We start from the raw sequence: 23,046 nt of genomic DNA on the forward strand, positions 1-23,046 counted from the left end.
ACTAAATAGGTATTCCTTATCTGATAAGAAAATGGCTATAAATAGGTAACTATAACTAACCAGCAATATTAATTAGCACGCAAATAAGTTAATCCGTGTAAAAAGCAACGCTGTTGATGAAAACGGACAGACAGATGATTTAAAGATTTAATTAAAAAATCTAGCTTGCTATAACCGAATTTTTCCTTCCTTGTCCCGCCAAAACTTTTGTTAAGTAGGTAACAAAATTTGGGTTTTACCCATGTAATAATCACAATCATAATCTTTATTGTTTGTGAGAAAAAATTAAAAACAAATAAATAAATTATTTGAATTTCTTGTCATTAGTTTTGCAAAGTAAACTACTTTAGTGAAGAGTCTGTTTAAATGCCATTTATCTAAGATGATTGATGTCACACCGAAAAAAAAAACTCATTTGCCACCGAAGGGCACTCAATCTAACCGCAATAAAATATCAGCCATTTAAGTATCCATTACTAAACTACAAATACAAGGAGTAGACCGTACTTACGTAGGCGTAGGTCTGGCAAATAAATGTTTTACGGTCTAGGATTAAATACTGGGCGTCGATGGATTTATTGAGATTTATTATAGTACAAGTATTTAAAACGGTACTCGTATCTAAATATTGTGTTATTTACATATTATTAAAATACACTTTTATAAATATATTCAAGTTTTAGTTTGACTTAAACTTTTGTGGTATACTTAGATTGTTTTTATTTACCAAAATTTGACATTACATTACCACACTAAACTTTGTCATTACAAATGTCAGGCTTAATTAGCTTGGTCTGTCCCTCTATAAGATTTATGACACTGTCAACGACTCGTTTCTTTGCAGCCATACATGGGTGTGTCAGTGTCGTTTTTGAGTTTGATGTGCTAAAGGAACCAGGGATTCGCATGGCTATCTGATACCACAGCTAAAAAAACATGGGTTTATAAAATTAAACAAATGTGAAAGGTTTTCGTGAAGCTACTAACAATGCCAAACTAAATAAAAAGTCTAGTAATACATGTTTAGATAATTCTTAACCAAACTACTACATAGCATCAAATAATGCCGTCGATGTATATTTAGCTAACAAACCAAGAACTTGAACCTCCTCTAAGAACGTAATAACATGAAGTTAGAAGTAGCACGAGAAACTTTCAAGTGAGCATATTTCATTTAAGTTCAAAGTGACTTGTCAAGTAAGGTTCGAGTTTTAAACAGCTTAGAACTACGTAGCAGAAGCGCCGGCCTTCGGTTACCGAGAGGGATGATAACTACCCCAAATCACACTCTTACGAAAGACAAACTTGGCAAGTCAAACGCCACTAAGCTTCTTGGTAGTATCTCTATGACTATAAAACAGTTAAGCGTAAGCTACGGTTAGATTAGGAATATCAACTCAGCTGTATGCTAAGGGCTTAGGTATAACTAATCTAAATTGATACAGCTTTGCGAGAATGACTTGGCTTCTGCAAATCTCCTAGTGTTTAAAGCGGATATTTCATGATCGAGGAAATTAAAAGAATGTAAATCTTTTTTAATATTACGCAGCTCTTTAAAAATACAATTGAGAACAAAGCGTAAGTACGCTGAATTAAACAACGAGGTTGGTTTAGCGCTTAAGAACAATTTCACCCGAAATCACGAGAAGTGATGAGATATGACTTTAAGCATAGGTATCTCTAGTCTACGGGAATTGATAATATGTGACCTTAGAAATGTTTTCTTGAAGTCGTCTAAGCCTTGAAACTAAAACCAGTACTATTAATATTATACGTATTATAAGTTTCCAACAGTCGTGAATTCTCATCAGAATACTTGGTAGGTAAATCCAGAATTCACAAGGCAACTTTAGTACATAGAATTAACCTGAAATTTGGCGTGTAAACCGAACGCTTCAGAATAAATCGAAGTGGAGCACGAGTTACTGTGGCTGACAGTTAAAACGGACGCATGGAAATACGTACCGCCGCGCTTTAAATATCGGCTTGCCGCTTGTTAGAAGGGAAGGTGAGTTCCAAGAACCATGAGAGACGAAACAACAATTGGGTACTGCTAAAATTGTAAAAGGTAAATTATTTCAAATATTTATTCAAAGATACGAAGGAAAAGACGAAATCTTTTATGAACTGTTAGGTTGTATAGTCATTTACAAATGTTATTTTCTTATATGAAGCTTTTCTTAAATATATGATTAGGAAAATATGTTATTTTATATAATTAGATATATATTTTACCAATTATTTACAACCACGCCACGTTGTTCTGTCGCTTAAATACCTAGTGTTTTTAGCATTAAGATACATCTTCTCATCTACGGGTTCTACGGGTCACTAGTTGAGTAGTACCTAAATAAAGATTTTTCATTCATTCGTTATTCGTAGGTACCTTAAATATATCTAAGTTCAGTATCTACATCGCCAGCGCCAAATATACTTAATATTAGATTTGATTCTGCGCTTATCGATAACTTTTACATTTGAAGCAGAATTCATTCCAAAAATGCCACCAATATTTCATTGTCTCAATACGTTACCCAAAAAATCGAATAAAACATTTCATAGCGTTGGTACGAACAAAACAATAAGGTAGCACATAAATTATTGTTGTTTCTTTGTACAATGAGGACTGTCGTAATATGGCAGCATGCCCATAGCCGTGTTGTGCCATAACACAAGACACGTCGTTGACGAACGAAGTAAAGTGGTTAGCTTTGCGTGACATCTTTCTAAGCCATATTAATAGTTATCGGTTGGAGACGGAGATTAACAAAAACAAGTCTTCACCTACAAACGTAAAAAGGGGTTGGAAGAAACCACCTCTGATTTTTTGTCTAAATAAGAACGCAATTTACAATTTCTCTCATACATATTTCGCACTGATGTTCCTTCAATGTAAGCACAAACATTTTCGCATTTTTCTTACATTAGTGGGTACTTTCTCTTTGAAGCTTTCGGTACAGATTTCCCACGTTCCGGATGTTTTCAATTACAAGGGTTATGAACATGAACATGTCTGTTTCCTCGCACTGACTGATGGGAATTATTAATTAGTCGTATTTAGCTAAGCTCTTCCCATCTGTTGCCCTCTGGTAGTTGCTTCCGAGTATTTTGACGAAGTATCTACCGTTAACTTTCACGTTAGTACCATTAGTGAGATTTAATTCAATTTTTAGGCTGGGGGATTACTAAGGGTTTAAAGGATTCTGATTCAATAATTTACGCTGAGGTCTAACATAATAACGGACATGAGTTAAGTTTAACGTGAAATCATTTAATAGTTACAAACAGCAACACTCTTAACTGTACATCGGTGGAACTTATTACAAAAGGCATAAGGTCCAGTGTACAGTTAACAGTGTGGGCGATGGTAGTCTAGAAAAAATACTGTGGTCAAAAATTTAATAATCTTTTTTTTTTTGACGGATTTTCTTTTAATATAGAAAAGAGTTTATCTGCATACAATAGTTTACAGACTGCATTTATAGGCATAAGAGTTCCTTTTTAAACATACATACGAGCTCATTTTGGGCAACAATGAGACGATTCGTTCCATCAGCGTTCCTTCATTGCCGTTGACATTGAAATTGTCATTGCACAACAGATCGGCGGTCTAGCCAAGGTGACGATCGATATCGCTTCGCCATCGAATCGCTTGGTGTCTCTCTATCACTCTTCCATATTAGTGTGACAGTGACAGTTGCCTTTCGTTCGATACGTAGCGTTAGCGATTGGCATGTTGTCTACGGGGCCAGCCTGAGCACTGCTATTATGCATTTCTGCAGTAAGTTTAATATCAATCCTTGATAATAATTATGACCTTTCATTTGCAGGAGTGCAGTTAGGTGGTTAGATGTCAATTTCAATCTCGATGGCCGGGATCATGTGCTTCTGCAGAAATGCAGCCAGTGCTCAGTAGTGCTACAAAATGTAAACTTTAAACGGACCGTACGTTGTTTGCCACGGTTGAAACGTTGAAGGAAAAGCTAGAGTAACTACGATTAGGTACTACATATAATAAATTGTACATTCCTATAATTTCTTGCTTCTACTTCATTAAAGTACAGGATGTCTTTTACCTACGTGTACGATAGTACAATGTTTTACCTACTTGTATAGTATAATGTTTAAGTACATTGTACATAAATATCTAGTAAAAATACTCATGCAATGTGTTTGGCTTTACGATTTACAAATCTTAATCGATTTCTACGACTGAGTTATTGTATTTATTTAAAATCACAAATCTTCTCTAACTAAGCTCAATGCTCAAGAAAACCATTTACGAAAATATTGTTTTTAAAACTTCCGTCCGGTTGGATTTGATTGAATGCCCCCTAAAGAAGTTTTCGAAGAAAAGTTTATGAAAGGCGAATTTCCAATACCATTGAAGCGTGAATTTGAGGATAGTTTATCTTAACGTAGGAACCGCCTCACTGCGAAATTGAAAGCATCGAGGGATCAAATGCCCTTTGGTAGGCAGATATGTGCAAACATTATCAACATTAAGCCTTTTTGTGTGTCCCATGATTCCCGCTCATGGTGTACCTAATGAAATAAGAGAATAGGTATACGTAAGGTCATGAGAAAATGCGAAAACTGTATTATAAGATTTTTGTATCGTTTGAATCGTTTCACTAGCGATTTTTTAAATAGGTAGGTTAGGTACTAATAAAATCCTCACGAAAATATTAGAATAAGCGTAATATACAGCTTTAACATACTAGATAGGTATCATTGCTCTCAAAAATGTGTACATTTTTGTTGGGGCTAGCTCTCTCTCATTACGTAAGACATAAGTAGGTAAGTAAAATGTAAGTACGAGTAACTACATAGCAACTTAAAATGTATTGGGTAGCAGTAGTGAATAAAAGTTACCAAAGTTGTGAAAGAATATTATACCGAAGTTGTTAGACACGTCAATAGTACATGATGGAAAACTCGCTAAGCTGCCTTTCCAACCAAAACGAGAAGCGAAATACTGTACGGATTACTGTCAATCTTCAGAAAATATTTATTGACTTATTCTACAGAGAATAAATAAAAAAGGCCTTGACGTAGCTTTTTCAATACGGCTCGTAATAATACTTGATGCTAGTTAGATACCTAACAAAAGCAGCTCCCACTTGGGTCAATATGTAGCATAAGTTAGCCTTATAAGACATTCACAGCTACCCAGATGTCAGTTTCCTAGCACTGAGTACACAACAAGACGATTTTAGTGATACTACAAAATATATTACTGACATTTATTGTAGATTTCAAGTTGTAGTATATACTACAACTTGAAATCTACAATCAAACTTAATTGTCATCCCTCAAACGTACCGTGCTGTTTAGTGTTGATTGAACAAGCTCCCAACTATTTCGAGCTTAAGCATAACACCGGCAGTCTGTTAATTTGTTTACACGGTAAACATAAACATGGCGTGTGTAATAAAGCAATGTTGCGTTGGGATAGGTAGGATTAACAAGGATTGTGACCAAATCCAGACTTTGGGTGGATTGTTTCTGCCTATAAACAATTACGGGAGACTTAGAGTTGGGTTCGCTTTTGCAAAGCCTTTGGTAAAGGACTGTTTTCGACGTGTACTTACTTATTTACCTACTTGACGCAAGGAGGACTAAACGTTTTGCTGCATTAATGAAGTTTTAGTGTGGCCGAATTTTTGTTTATTAAACGCTGACAGCTTTCTAGAGTTGATTGGGTCGTAACTTTTTAACTTGCACTTAAGGCCAGGTGCGCGGTGGTTGAAGCTGCAAACGTAAATTTCATTTCTCCTAGAATAGTTGTTATTTATTTCTAAATATTTTCAATGAGCTTTAAAAGGAACTGACTAAATCTTATGGAATTGCGTGCAGAAAATATGGCGCATGGTCTCATTTGTTCTGTTGTTAATATTTATTTAATGTACATATATATGTTTATTAACATAAGCATAATCGTTTTGAACTTTTTGAAGCTAACATTGATTTTGTGTTTTTTTAGAGTTCCCGAAACTTTCGCACAGTTACCCAGTTTATGTCATCTTCTCGGATTAACTGACGAGAGATTTAAGGACTAGTTCTACAAACATGACTAAATATACAAAATACTTTGCTGTATTCTACTTAGGGCTTCAATTAAGTTTTTTTTTTAATATTGTTTCTACTTTTTTGCATTGATTGAATATTGACTTAAACACATCAAATTTTAATTACAAATACCTTAAAATCCCCCAGATCGCGCACAGAGCAAGTAAGCACCGCCTCCCTCCCGATAGCGACGGTGACATTCTGAATGGGCCCCGCGAAGTCGGGCTCCGCGTCTCGGAGCGACACCGTCGGGCCCACTCGGCTGAGCGGCGATGTTGTTTGGTGGCGGATGCTGCTTTTCACCACTGGAACAAAGGAAAAATCATTATACAGTGTGGAAAGATAAGTCGGGCCCTGGGGGGAAACTACCTTAAATCCTTAAGCTGGCTCATTTTACTTAAAGGAGACATTCCTTTATTTTAAAAAAGAAACAAAACTGCATTCAAAGATTTTCTAAAACTCGCTTGCCTCGCCCGGGACTCGAACCAACTAAAATTAAAAAAAAAAAACACTACATATTTTATTATACTAATCGATAGTATTATTATTCAGGATAAAATTTCTCTAACAAACATTTGGTCTTAAAAATAAAAATGATCGTTAAATCTAACATTAACAAATGGAACGATTAGATGGGCTGCAAGAAGTCCAGACCTGACGCCCATGGACTTCTATTATTCTTAATGATCGGACACCGGTAGCATTTTATGTCATTTTGACGTCCAACGTAACACTCTTATACCTTTAAACGAGCAATTAGTCATTACGTTGGACGTCAAAATGACATAAAATGCTACCGGTGTCCGATAATTAGTATTCTGATACTTAGTAATAAATTAATAGGAATCAATTATTCTATAATCAATTTATGGCGCAAAAGTATCTACTAATAGTATTTATTCTGGCTAAATAATCAACGTAGTCAATGCACAATTGTACAGTAGCCTCAAAAATTGATAGTATTGTTCGGAACTATACATACAGCCTTTTTGTTGGACAGAGACGCAAGAAAATATTTGCTAATTTAATTTCGCAAACACACGATACCTATAACATCGACCAGGGGCCGATTGCATAACAAACTACAACTAATATTACAAGCGGAACTCCTTTTCTAATTTCACTTATTAAATAAGGAGTTCCGCTTGTAATATTAGTTGTAGTTTGTTATGCAATCGGCCTCAGGTTAATACAAGAAATACTAGTTAACCAAGAAGAAATAGTCATGTATAGGAACATCTTTTGTTACACCATCTTTTTTTTTACAATTTGGAAGTACAATTAGTTTTAGTAGGTAGGTACGTGATACAGATTTATTGCCAAACAAATTACAATTATAAGTACGTAGGTAAGTAGGTATGTAATCGAATATGATGAAGATAGTGATAGTTGTACCACCATAAATAATCAACATCATGAATCAATATGATGATTCCCGATAGGTATATCAAGTCATGGCTTTTTAAATGGAATCCTTTATTGAATTGGTTTTATTAATCAAATAGCATATTCGGAAAAAAATGATGGCATTGTGAAAGGGATTGTACTAGTCCGGAAAACCAGAAATGCTAAAATGTTATTTTGTCTGTAGCTACTGGTCTTATACTTACTTTTCCGATTGAAAATTGCTACAATCAAAAAACCTAATTACAAAAAGGATGTTGCATTTCTCGTTCCAAATTCTTTTTCATTATTCAATTTCCTGTTTCAAACACTTTTGAATACGATCCAATAGTAAAATGTTAAAAAATATAGATCGTACGGAATGGGATGGTACTCCCCAGGCTCCTCGGCGAGGCAAATCTACACTAGTGCTGCGACTGACTGATGTGAATAATATATCTTATGTTCCAAGTGTGAAGTCTGAGGCTAGCGGAACCGCGTTTATTATTAATAACTGTCAAGTGGGAAATGTCCTGACATTTGCTGGAAATCGTTAAAAAATGCAACGAGGTCCCGCAGGTCAGGGCGAAAACGGAATAAAGACAGGCTAGCGGTAATAACGTTCTGAAACTACTAGAGAGTTTACAGTAACTACATTATTTAATAATGTTGTGAACCGAAACTCACATCAACATGTCGTATCAACATACTCGGTGACGTGTATAATTTAATAATTTTATTTAAAACGTAAATAGGTCAAAAAACAACGAGCCGAATTATTTTTTGCTCTCAACCAATTGTTCAACACAAACACAACTGATTCGTATATTTCACTTTGAGCCTGTATTTTATCGGGAAAACTCTCGACACAGCCCGAGAAAGGATTGCATTAAGTAAAAAAATACGACAATTCCATTTTCGTCTCTCGCATAAAGCAGGCTTTAGCGTTATCATAAATACTGATCACTTATGAATCCCTCACCCCGTGTGGGCATAGAGAAATATAGTAAAACAAGAGTGCTCACTCCATACATCAGTTAGACTATTAATTTCACTGTCTACATCTAGCATCGAGTAGCGGAACTATCAGTACTGCTACTTGACAATAGATGTAGCACCGACCGGAAAGTCTTATCTCAACAGCATAAGACTTTCCGGTCGGTGCTACATCTATTGTCAAGTAGCAGTACTGACAGTTCCGCTACTCGATGCTAGATGCTAATAGTCTTTTTGGTACTAAAACTGATGTATGGAGTGAGCACTCTATGTATTTTTTTCTCTATGGTGTGGGTCATCCGCGTGCAAAGATATAGGAAACGGACGCATAAAGTAGTAATTTATGTGATATTGTCGACCCTCAGTCAAGTAGGAGGTCGGACCCTCTAGCCCTATTCAAATTAGAGTTACGATATATGTTTCCGCGCCGATTCTTGCCTCGCTGGAATAGGTATTCGTACTGAACGTGATTTTCGACGGTCGATTAAGTAACAGAATACAGAATAGGATTTCAAGCTTGAACAGGAAAGGTCAGGATAGGACCGTGTTGTGCTTTATGATTGCTCAGGGATGCCGGAATTTAAATTAAACTATTCTACTAGTGAACTCTGGGAGCATTTTGTAAGTATATTATGTTTTGTTCATTCACTAATTTTCGATTAAAAATGTAAAATTATTTTTCAAGAAAATCCGCTACGTGAAACATAGCTTTGTTTTGTTAAATCATGTGCTTGTCAGTAGGTATATAAGGTAAGTTATCTAAAAATATACTTAAACATGCTTTAGCTTAAAAGTTTTAAGCCCAAAAGTTTCATGTAATGAGTGTATTTTCATTTAAGTTTTTAACAAGCAGGTAAAAGAAAGTCTTCAAGGTAACGTTCTTTTACGTGCATAAAAAATAAATTACTATAAAAAGGTACTTACCTATTTTGATTTTCCTTCAACTTTTCAAAACTTTTGTTTTTTGTTGTTTTTTTAATCGCATTTACAGAAATAAGTTGGATTTCCTTTCCTGTTTTATTTCAGAATACAAGATTCAATAGAAATATTTGGTTAAAATCTGAGTCGCTGTTGGCCTGTCATGTAACTAGGTAACAAGCTGCCGTGTTACCCATTTTTATTGTATTTTGTCTGTTTTTCCCTCTGCCTTATAAAGGTTTAAAATTCATCTTCTGGCCACGATTTTCTCCGAAGTCAAACACTTTTCTGTGACGTTCCCTTTACTTCAAACAGTTTTGCTGTTTAAGCATGCAAAGGTAACCGATTTTTTTTGTAGGTAGTTCGCATTTATTATATTAATTTAAATGTATAATATTTCGTAGTCAGATCTTAGAATTGATAATTTGGCAATAATTTCATGTAAGTACCTAATTATCCGTTGGCCACGTAATGAAAAGGTCAAACCCAAACCTAACCTAACCATATCATGAAGTGATCAGATTTTAAATGGAATTTCAAAGTATAGGTAAGACATATAGGTAGGTACATATATTACTTAATTTTACCAACCTTAATTTTACATATTGCAATAATTTTATTGGCTAGTTGAACCATAAGTACTTAGAGTATAAATGTTTAAATATTGATTTACACAGCGATTATGAGTACTTACGTAACGAAACGTGATTCGCGTGTATTGATTATCCTCGGTGAATAAACAGTGATTGGTTAATTGCGCCTAATCAATGTTCATACGCATCGCTATTTATTTGCTAGACACAACTTCAGGTAGTACATCGTAAACAAACCGGTGTACAAGTTCTAATGATCACCTACCTAATGGTGATTGAGAGTAAGCTGAAATAGATAAGAATCGTATTCATATACTAAAGACAAAGAGACCAAACCCTTCAGTGGCAGGAGGCCTGATTCAGATTACCTATTTTTAAAATTAAATTTGCACTATACAGAACTAAAATGTCTAAACAATACGTCAATTATAAATATCTACCTAAAAAACTCCATTCAGTAATTCCACAGTCAAAAGTCATCGCAATCTATTCCAGAGCATTTCATTGTTAACACAAAGATGGCATGTTGAAACCACTATTTCTTATTAATATTATATTTAGAGCGCGATTTAATACGTAAAATGGGCACTTTAAGTGTCAACATAACATTACACAAAATTATAAATTAACACTGACATAATACCAACATACATGCGAGCGCAAAACACTGATATCACATTCAATTTGGTAACAATAAATAGGTATTACATTTTTGTTAATGGATAAAGCTCCAATGAAAAATCGGATATGCTGCAATGGAAGCCCGATCGATAAGGATAGGACTTAAAATTTTATGTTCCGTGCCACGTCGGGAATTATGCTCATACTCGAATTTCATTTTGCATTTATCTTTGAGCTTAGTCAGCACCATTGGGAGTTTAAGTAAGCACTTTATAAATTAGAATTGTTAGTATCAAATACCACTTTTTCAATATATTGGGGCACCGCCAATATATGTAGCTAAGCTTCCGTGTCATACTTTCTTTGCTAAATAGAACAACAGATATAAGTCAGCCGAAACCTACTTCGGCCTACCTAGTAACGATAACGTTTCATGAAATATATCATGAAACGCATTACTTTACCATTACGACCTACTTTCTTGCTATAAAAATAGGTACCTACTGGTACAGTCAGCAGCAAAAGTTGCTAAGCGGGTTAGGTGTTCAGAATGATCTTGACGCGACTTTATTTTTAAGAGAATAAGAGCGTGTCAAGGTAATTTTGAACACCTCGGCCGCTTAGCAACTTCTGCTGCTGACTGTAAATCAATATCAAATACGTAGGTATGAACTTTTATTGCTCACAATTCTTTCCATTGTGCATTCACCGGATTGTAAAACGAGACCAGTATAAGCTTCATGGAAAACCGGGAAGTGAGTCATTTAACTTTCGTGATTTGATAACAAACACACACACGTGTACCTTATACATTTTCCATGCTAAAACATTATATTGATAATATTATGCAAATAAATTTAAAATAAATTCATCAACAATATCCTTGAAAGTCACACACGCATTCCACGGAAGTGATTCAAAGATAGGTCCTATTATAAAGCCGAATGTGGTATTCACAGTTATGACGGCCATAAAAATACAGATAAAATGTCCTCTTAACCTTTAAAACTCTTGCGTTGTTCAAGAAAACTGTAGACAATTTGTTCCAGTACTTTGAGCTACTAACACATTTCCTCTAGTACTCGAGTTCCCGTTAATCTCTTCAACAAATTTCCAGTTGCACGTAAGCTGTTTCAAAGTAGCGAAGTTATTTTTATCGTTTTTTTCTCGGGCTCTAAATCCTTCAGTTACGATGTCATTACACATTTAATGGAAAGGAAAAATCTACTGTTTCCCCTTTTGTAAATTGGTGACCCTTTTTTTTGGGGCACTATTTCTGAGTTTCGTCGTCCGGACTATTCTCTGTCTTATATTTATTACGAAGGTTGCAAACAAAGTTACGCCTGATGATCTGGTCCGCCTGATGGCAACTCTGGGGGTATTAGATGCGGTTTGCCACCTTTTAAATAACCTGTACATTCCTGTTATTGAAGAACCTTAATGTAAATATTCTCTCGAGAAAACCTTGGCAGTAAGCTCATTTCACAGGCGGAGTTGTTTATGAATTTTAGGATGCAGTTTTAATGAGTAACAAAATTTATAATGATGCCAGTTTTTCACATTTTTTTTTCATTTCTACTACATCTGATTTCGGTAACTCAGGCAATCTGGCATTACTTATCAACAAGAAAAATACTTATTTAGGTAAGTAGGTACTTGTATTGTAGCAGGCCTATACCCTATGGAAGGGGTCTCATTCTACCATGTATCTATTACTTTGTTTGTGTTGTATTTAAGGTACCTATTTGTATTTTGATTTTAGGAAATAAATGCTTTTTGTTTTATGAGTAGTACCATGAGAAAATCAAATATAAGATCTTATTTGAAAATTTGTTAAGCAACATTCTAAGAGCCGGTTAAAAAAAGAATGACCCGCCTACCGATAGCGGCTCCGCTGCTAATCTTACCTCTGATTGTAAGACGTTCCTCACAATTTTTACGACGCCATTATGGCTCTCTACGACCGAGTGTGTTAAATTGGGAAGCCAATGAGAAGCCAGCCTGTTATTCTTGCAACAGAGCTCGAGAGCGATAGTCTTAGCGATGAGAAACTGTGAAATCCTTAACCAAACTTTTATAGCGTTACACTCAAAATCAGCAAAAGAAACACAAGACACAAATCTAGCTAAACACTACTAAACACTTACATAAAATGAAGACTGCTTATGGCTTACTTTAGCTACATTTACAGTCTTAAATGAATTTTACTGTCAGATTCCTTCGATTCCTTGAGATTTGATGCCCCTCTTGGCCTGGAGATCAGCAACTGCTTTGCTTATTCGTTAATACACAGAAGTTCAGAGGTGGTAGCATGGTAAGATTTTTATCGCCTGTCACTATGCCTGTCACTTTCACATTTACATACTTGTTAGAGCGTGACAGGCATGGCGACGTGATAAAATCGCGACCATGCTACGACCGCAGGCTTACTCGGTTATCACTTATCACACTGACGCTCCGGTGTACGAGTGGGACATCGCTATATACATGCACAGCGGTGTCTCGCTCACACATCGGAACGGCGTGTATCCATAGAATGTAAAGATCGTCTTAAACTGGTTCATCTCATACCAGCGCCCGGTTTACATACAAGAACTACACTGTATTTCGGCGTTCAGCTTAGTTACGTAACTATCTTGTTTAGTGAATTTCTTGAAGGCGTTATCTTAATCAGGGTATCTTGTGTTACAAACAACACGCGCTCATTAAAGAACAGCCCAAATTTCTTGTTATATATATGTTATATACGCGGGATCCTATAATTAAGTTTAAAGTCTCTGTGCGCAAGTCTCAATCAAAATAAGGTAATATTTAAGGTGAAATAAATAGCGTAGGAGTAGAGAAAAGGATGAGTCACGCTAGACCGGCCCGTGCCCGAGTCGAGGCGTCCGATACGTAATTTTTAGGGTTCCGTACCCAAAGGGTAAAAACGGGACCCTATTACTAAGACTCCGCTGTCCGTCCGTCCGTCCCTCCGTCTGTCACCAGGCTGTATCTCACGAACCGTGATAGCTAGACAGTTGAAATTTTCACAGATGATGTATTTCTGTTGCCGCTATAACAACAAATGCTAAAAACAGAATAAAATAAAGATTTAAGTGGGGCTCCCATACAACAAACGTGATTTTTGACCGAATTTAAGCAACTTCGGGCGGGGTCAGTACTTGGATGGGTGACCGTTTTTTTGTTTGTTTTTTTTTTTGCTTGTTTTGCTCTATTTTTTGTTCATGCTGCGGAACCCTCCGTGCGCGAGTCCGACTCGCACTTGGCCGGTTTTTATCTATCACGGCTGATAGGTGATCACGTGGTGCTTTCCATAGAAAAAGTAGCGTCGGAAGCTCCGGCCCGGCCCCAGCCCGGTCTAGTGTGAGTCATCCTTAACAGAGCGAAAGGTGAAATAAGCGTTGATTGCATTGTTAAGTATGTAAAAGAAAATGTACTAAAAGAATGTGTTAAAAAGTCAACTTTATCCGCTAGCCGCTCACAAATTCACAAAACACAGAGGCTAGATTTATAACTACGTTTCACTAAAACGCCATCGCTTAAATTAATAGATAAAAGGTGCGTATTAATTAAACTGTCCATTTAAAAATACCTAAAATCATGCTAAAAGCCTAGAGTGCGTCTGAAATTTTTATATAGGTATTTCATGTGGATTTTTGGGACTAGGTACAAAAAATCTTGTCTACGGGCCCGATTCGGATTTTGAACTAAGTAGATATCTATTAGACATCAGGACATCACCAAGATCTGTCAGTGTCAAACAAGTGTCAATTGTGACGTTTTTGTTTGAAGAAACGTCACTTTTGACAATGACATATCATGGTGATGTCTAATCTAATATTTGACGTATCTTACAGTTCGAATATGTCTGTTTCTTATTACCTAAAGTTTACAGTAACTAATGCGCGCCAGTTGAGTTTTCAACAGTTTTAGATGGTCGCCCCTTACATGTCACGCCCGTCAATCTATTTGGAATGCTTTCAACGCCACCCATCGTAATGAGCGGTTACATTAATCATGATTGTAAACAAAATGATACTTCAAAATGCAATTAAGGCTTGAAACAGATAACGCGACGTGATACAATAACACGCGACAGTATTAAAGACTGACTGACATTGAAGCGGTAGGTAGGTTGATCTATATACAGTGAAACCTGGATAATTGCAATCTCAAGGGACCGGCAATTTTTTGTCAATTAAGCAGGTTTTTCATTTAATGTGTGTCAATTATAGAGGTCTTAGTTGCGATGTGATCAATTACAGAGGTAAAATTACGAAAAGCACTAAAATCTAAATTGCAATTATAGAGGTTCAAAAATTTCAATTATAGAGGCTTTTTGGTCTCAAGGTCAGGTGCCAATTAACCAGGTTTCACTGTACATCAAAAACCCTCTTGTTTTAATAAGTTGGCATGATACCTACTGCGAATTCATGCTTCCATGTTTGACCTACAGATGGACTGTGTGGGATTAAGTTCGCCGGGTCATCTAGTAATATATAAATATCATTGTGACTGTGTATAATAAATACCAATAAATAAAACAAAAAAATTATAATATATACCGGGTGTTTTGAAATTTGCAAAACCAAGAGCAAATTATTAAACCATATATTTTATTCCTCAAACAATATATAATAATAGTAACGACAATAAACAGTGCAAATGGTGACCTTGACAAGCAATCACTCAAAAGTACTCAATCGTCATAAAAAATAAAAAATAATATCGTAACCTCTTTTACCATGAACCCCTATGTTTACCTGGAGTAATAAAAAGGTTTGACATGTTTCATAAAATTGTTTTCGAATAAATTGAAACCGTGCCCAGGTTGAACAGGATTTTTTTTTCATGTAATAATTGTGTTTGATGATTATTTTAGTTTAAAATGTGCATTAGAGACCTCTTTGCGTGGTTGAAAATCAACACTATGGTTAGAATGTCATTGTCATTAACCTTACCTAATATCATATTCGATAAAAAAGCCTTTGTTGATTGTTTAAATTTGCTTCTATCATACGCGACATGCAACTATAGTGCGGCTGATTCTTATAAATAGAAAAACATATCTGGGCGTAGGACGCAACAGACTGGGCGTAGGACGATTTTACGTGCTTTTGGTTGACATTTCGATTGCTGACAATCAGCCCATTGTACCACGAATAAGCTCAGAATGACCAACAAACGTGGATAATGTGTTGATCAACAGGCGGATAGACTAGAGATGAACGAATGCGGTACCTATTTTGAACGGAATCCAAAGGTTAATATTAATAATGCATACACTATCCTCATCATCCATTCCATTGGCCTTTGCGTCTATTGCAGACGATTTATGGTGCAAATCGGAGAGACAATGACCTCTCCAGACTTAACACCGCCTGGAACGGAATTAAGGAAACGCAGGGATGCCCAGCACCTGCATTACCCTCTCGGCTTTACTATCTTAACCCACAGGAAAGGCGAGCCAATACGTGTGGAGGCAGGTCGGCTGCAGGAATCTGCCGCTTATTTCAGGTTGGACCCTACTCGCGCCTTACGGTAACTCCATTCCGGGATTTAATTTCGGAGTATCCTTCTCCAAGATGGATTGCAAGCCAATACTAAGAGGTTCATCTCCCCTGTGACAAAATAGCTTTTTGCTTCGTTTCATCATCACTTCTCTATCATATCTATTATAATATATCTCTATCATACCTCTTCTTCCTGTATTATTTGTATTGTTTTCTGTAATGAGGAGTGCAATAAAGAGTATTTGTATTGTATTGTATTGTACTATCTCATACTCGGGCACGGGCTGCATCATGTAATAAAGATCTTAATTGATATTAATATTTTCGCACTTATTTCATGAATTTAAGTATTTGACATATTTACGCGTCATTCATGCATTAGTGTGATTACTTACGTCAACGTTCAGAAATAAACGTTGATAATCGCCGAGCTTTCCCGACAGCGATTTCTTTAATCTAACCACACTATGGTATAGGGTTATCACCACAGTTAAAAAGTAGTGAATTTGTTATTTTTAATTTTTATTTAATTCATGATTCTGGCTCTTACTTATCTATTCTATATCACTTAAACGACGCTATATTTCCGGGAAGGTCTTTCGTGACGTTCCACCCTGTATAATTACAGCCTAAAAGGTATTGCTAGACTGATATCTCAATATTTGTGCCATATTTATAATTTTATTCTAGATAAATTGAGGGAATAGATATTCCTTTTTTTTTTCTTTTTACAAGTAAAAGAAAATAAAAATTAATCTTACATTAATGATGAAAAGTTCATCGCTATTACAGTTAAAAATCATTAAAGATTATGATTAAGAGCACGGCTAGAATACCTAAACAAAGATTGCCACAAAGTATCACGAGATAGACACAGATTAGGTACTTACTGTAATCTCTGTCTAAAGTAATTTATATCATGCACTGACGTTTGTTACGATTTTATAGTTACCCGTTAATTTACTGTTTGTATTTGAGTACACTATGGTTAAAGTGCTGCCATTTCAGATGTAAGTTAAGCCATCGTCCTTCCCTCCTGCTTCCGATACGGCACTAAATAACTATCCCTTATCAAACCCGTTATTTTATAGTTACCCGTTAATTTACTGTTTGTATTTGAGTCCACTATGGCTAAAGTGCTGCCATTTCAGATGTAAGTTAAGCCATCGTCCTTCCCTCCTGCTTCCGATACGGCACTAAATAACTATCCCTTATCAAACCCGTTCAAACCACGGTTTTATTGTCCTAAAGTGTATGGCCGGACGTTGAGGCCGTAACGTGGCCGTTAGCCAGAATGGACTGTTGTTAGTTAGCGACAATGAGAGCCATATATTAGAGGGACGATGGCGTAATGGACGGCCGAGCGACCGCTGCTGGATGACTGTGATCAAGTCATCAACGTAATAGTTACTAAAAAGGAACCTTTGACTTAACTTGAGGGGCTTAGTGACTGCCTGAGTGAAAGACCTATAGTTTATTCTTTTTTAGGGTTCCGTAGCCAAATGGCAAAAAACGGAACCCTTATGGATTCGTCATGTCTGTCTGTCTGTCTGTCCGTCCGTATGTCACAGCCACTTTTTTCCGAAACTATAAGAACTATACTGTTGAAACTTGGTAAGTAGATGTATTCTGTGAACCGCATTAAGATTTTCACACAAAAATAGAAAAAAAAACAGTAAATTTTGGGGGTTCCCCATACTTAGAACTGAAACTCAAAAAAAATATTATCAAACCCATACGTGTGGGGTATTTATGGATAGGTCTTCAAAAATGATATTGAGGTTTCTAATATCATTTTTTTCTAAACTGAATAGTTTGCGCGAGAGACACTTCCAAAGTGGTAAAATGTGTGTCCCCCCCCCTGTAACTTCTAAAATAAGAGAATGATAAAACTAAAAAAAATATATAATGTACATTACCATGCAAACTTCTACCGAAAATTGGTTTGAACGAGATCTAGTTAGTAGTTTTTTTTTAATACGTCATAAATCCTAATACGGAACCCTTCATGGGCGACTCCGACTCGCACTTGGCCGCTTTTTTGTTTTTCTGAGCTAGGTTTTTGTTGTGTCTCAAATAACGGCGGTAGGAAAAAGTGAACCTCAATATCCGCTATAGTTCGCGAGATCTATTAATTCCGGGATTGACGAAGCAGGGAGTGCTATGTTATGTACAGTCGCCATCAGATATATCGGAGCGGCTAAGGCGCTCACAAATATTTGAACACGCCTCTATTGTCAGGGTGTTAGACTGCGTGTTCAGATATTGTGAATGCCTTGACCGCTCCGATATCTTTGATGGCGACTATATGTAAGTAATTGTTATTATTGCCCCTTACAAAGGCGTGGACGTTTACAAGTTTAAATAAGTTCCTTTATTTAATAATTACGACTTTATGTCAAATTGAATATCGTTGGGTTTGTATTTAAATGGCATTTCCACGTCTAACGCACCGTATGAAATATCTAAATCTCATATACCCAGCATTCGTGCGCCATTCTAAGAAACGTGATTTTTTTATACTTTGAATATTTTATGTCAGAATCACAAAGTTCTTATTACTTTAGAAAAGTATCTCAAAATACAGATCATAGTCAATATAATAGAAAACCTGTGGATGGCTTGTTAATATTTACTACACTTAGGTAGTAATTTGCCATCAGCAACACTGAAATGCCTACTAATCATATAAACTATCCTGATACGCACCTATTGTAAATACCAAAGTCGTAATGAGCACATTATCTGCTAATGGCAATGCCGGTGATATACGGGGCTGCAGTCAACTAAACAAATTTGCATAATTTTGCCGACACCGCAACCGAACTGGTCATGTATTACCAACTCTCGTCATGCCTTAGGGAACCAAAATTTGTGTGACCCGTTTAGGAACATTATTTGCCACTAACCTTGGTGTTTGAGTAGAATCAGAAGCTGCGGGTCACGGAAATGAACATGCTGTTCCGGATGGGCGAAGTAACGTAAAGTAAAATTATAATTTTTAGCTGGCAAATTTTTGATCGGTTATGGGATTTTTTTTGTGACGTAAAATTACTGCATAAATAAGGGAATCTCACTTCCGTAATGTTAGCAGGTAAACTGCAAGAGTACCTAATTACCTATAGCTTTCGCTGGACGGCATTTTTTTACGAAAACCGGCGAGTTACGTGGATAATAACTACTACGTGGATAATACCTACTATGTCCGGCTTTGCGGCCTTCATATGGATCCGCTAAAAACCAAAGCTCTGTACGGCTACCATCAGTTTGGCACTGACATAAACGCCGTCGAGAACGTAATTTACTTTCTATACATCTTGCTCGTACTCGCATATTTGTGCAAACGAGATGTATAGAAAGTAAATTACGTTCTCGATAGCGTAAATGTCAGTTTTGACACTGTCAGTGACTCATGGTACGGGCTCTGGTGGTGCTGGCTTACCAAGGATGGTTTCCAATGATCGCACATAGAAACCGAAAAAAATCGGCGGTGAAAGCTAATAATTGTTATTTCAAAACTTAATTTACGAAACTTGTCATTTTATGCGATCGATATAAAATATAGGTAGTAAAACTGACAGCAAACTATGGGTATTCGTTGGTTTTACTTGAACAACCGTACTTACCAAGTAGCAGTGGCTTGGGAATAACGGTCGTGCACGGTAGATTAGCCCAACATTAACGCACTCGCATTAGTTGGAGTGCTAATGTCCGTGTTCACGTGTATCAAACGCTATGAATAGAATTGTCATAATATTTTAGGAATATGTTAGTTTACTAAACCACATTAGCAACTCTTTGTTAAGTTGCGTTATGAAGTGTTGGACATTAATGCGACGCTTTACGACTCATCACTACACTTTATAAAGCAAAGTCCTCCGCCGCGTCTGTCTGTGCGTATGTATGTTTGCGATATACTCAAAATCTACTGAACGGGTTTTTATGCAGTTTTTACCTATCAATAGAGTTATTCTTGAGGAAGGTTTAGGTATAATTTGCTAAGGTTTTGTGTAACCCATGCGAAGCCAGGGCAGGTCGCTAGTATTTAGTACTTTATAAAGTAAAGTTCAGATTACGAAAGCATTGCCGTACAATATTGCAGAACACTGCATGCTGCGGGAACCGGGTGATATCACTGTAAATCCTCTTATATTGTGTGTTATATTAGTTAGTTCAATTCCTTCCGCGAAATTACAAATTTCGTATATTTTAAATTGAATTTCCCTTTCGGTTCCTATCAGAAAACAATTAAAGTTTATTACCCCATCAGCACAAGGAAGAAATTTTAAAGCCGCACCAATATCACTCCAAATTGTCAGCGGCAGATGTCGTTCTTTCTTCGTCTATTGCTAAAATTAAAAATAAACTTGTCAATTTCTCCGATATTTCACGCCGTGTTAACCCCCCCGTGGATATTTAGGTGCACGTTCATTATGGCCGCTGAAAGCCCCACCACTTGATAGATGGCCTGTTCATCGAGAATAATGGGCCATCCCACTAAACTCTGGAATTATTTACCTTGTTCATCTCACCGTATGGCTTTGATGCTCAAATAGAGCATTATTTTCTCGGAAAATTCGACCCTTAAAGCGTATTTTTCGGGTAAATTTTCCCGCATTTACTGATCACCACGGGTTATAAGTAATACAATACATGTTTCATAAAATTTAACTTAAATACAAAACCCTCCGGTAAGTAAACCACTTTGCTTTTTAAATAAGCTACTTCCTTGAGCTTTCCGGTGGTGAATAATGTTACGATTCATAAGTGCTTGTTGCTAGGCCTACATGAATAAAGTATATTTTGACTTTGACTTTCACTTTGTATTATTAATTATTAACAAGCTCTGAAGAGGGTTATGTGATATCACCATAATACAACACAAGGATGGTTTCATTCATCATGGCAAAGCATGGTACATACCGTCGGTGCGAATAATAAAATCGCCATGTATTTTTTAGCTACTTTACAGGAGACAAAAAAAAACTGTTTATTTTCCTGTTTGTAATATATTTGTTGCATCTGTATTTTTTTTCTGGTAGATCAATGGTTTTTACATTGATACTTATGCAGAATATAAACAGTTTTTTTCGTAAATTTTTACAATATAAATTATTTTAACCAGAATTTTGCTACATAGCGACTTAAATTTGGTTCACTTAAAATCGTCATGTGTAAAGTTTACACATAGCGATTTGTTATGTGCAAAAAAAAATCACATAGCTATTTTTTTGTACAAATTTTGTTAGTTATTTTCAAAATTAATATAGATATAAAAAAAATATTGATATAGGTCGACGGGAAATTGAAAAAGGAATTAAAATATGCCAAAATCAAAAAATCGTAAAAAAATACATAGCGATTTTTTTATTCGCACCGACGACACCTACTAATCTGCTATTTTATGTAATTTTAAATAAGTGTCAAAAACTTTTTAGTATACATTAAGTTTATGGGTCTTTCTTGTGGACAACATAAAATATAATTTTTTGTGACATAAACATTACAGACAAAAGCACCGCGGACAAAATAGATACCTACTGCCACTCGTAATCTGGATTATGGCTACGCATCATTAACGGCTATCGAAATATAGATATATTTAGGCGTTCCCTAAATCGAATGCCCCACACATCTGCCAGCTCTATAGATCACTAATCCACTAGATAGCGCACGGAAAACAATTAGACAGTTACCTAAATAGACAGTGATTTTGAGTGTAGGCGCTCACAATAAATTATTGTGACCACGGCACTGATCATGTGCAAATATTACCAAGAATTCTTCAGTAAGTAGTATATAAAAATGCAGGTGAATTTATCAGCTCTGTTTGATAAATGTGTATGTATAGTTTGCAAATAACGGTTATAAAGATGTGGTAAGAGCGCGACCCTGTACCTAATATGTGTGCCCTTACAGGGTGTCATGGTCTAACTCGAATTTATTGTATAACATCTGGATTTACTATGTACATGACCTTACAACAAAATAAAGTAAAGTAAAGTAATATTAAGAATGACTCACACTACAACGGTCCGGGCCCGGGACGTGGCTTCTGACATTTATTTTTCTGACGGGTGATCGGTGATTACGTGACGTTTTCATAGAAAACCGAAGTAACGGGCGCTCCGGCCCGGGCCGGGCCGTTGTAGCATGAATCATCCTTTATGCTTCTTAATGCGAAGTCTATGCGTGGTAATCTGAATCAAGCAGACAATACGCATGGCTGCCCCCGACTGCCCCTAACAGAGTTTAATACAGAGTGCAAGTGATTTATTACACCTTTAAACGGATTCCCTGTTGGCCCGGATTCGCTGTATCGATGTTCTAATAGGGAGGGTCGAGTTCTATCTATAAGGTTAGCTTTGTATAGTGAAAGTCTTGAATGTGTGTATATTTTTAAATTATAAGTAGGAATACTAAAATATAACTTTACTAATCCGCATAAATCTCTAAAATAGAAAATATTTTTAATTTATTATAATCTTTTCGCGGATTAAGTAGGAAAGTAATATTTTGGTATTTATTAATACGGATTTCCGCAAAGTAACGCCTGATTCTATTCATTATAAGTAGGAACTAATTTCACACTTTTCCCTATTGGAAATCGGTGGCCGATTGGTTAAGTTTTGGAGTAGGAAAATGTTGAGAACGAAAACTCGATTTCTGAGATTTTTAATCAGATTTTTTGCCTAAGCTGCAATTGTCCTTTACACACTAATTTTAGTAACCGTCCCCGTCAACGCGACGGAGATATTTGCCTAAAATTCTCAAATCTGAGAAGGGTCTCTGCTGGTATTTCCTCTTAATGAGTACCTATTTACTATATTATTAGAATAGCGAATAATTTAGTTTAGTAAAGTATGTATGTATTACATGAATCACATGGGTGGATGGATGGACGGCATTCGCCATACCAAACTTAATACCGAGGGCGTTCTGTGTTC

General features: G+C 36.1%; 1 protein-coding gene across 1 annotated transcript in view; it reads right to left on the reverse strand.

The window, feature by feature from the left end:
* LOC134656256 (lachesin-like) overlaps positions 1 to 23,046 on the reverse strand; it is an 86,753-nt gene that overhangs the window by 23,880 nt on the left and 39,827 nt on the right. Inside the window, exon 3 of the mRNA XM_063511771.1 lies at positions 6,205 to 6,377. Coding sequence (XP_063367841.1) covers positions 6,205 to 6,377 — 173 coding nt within the window. The remainder of the gene's footprint in view (positions 1 to 6,204; positions 6,378 to 23,046) is intronic.

The sequence above is a fragment of the Cydia amplana genome, chromosome 18 (assembly GCF_948474715.1).
Source record: "Cydia amplana chromosome 18, ilCydAmpl1.1, whole genome shotgun sequence".
In the NCBI taxonomy this organism is placed as follows: domain Eukaryota; kingdom Metazoa; phylum Arthropoda; class Insecta; order Lepidoptera; family Tortricidae; genus Cydia; species Cydia amplana.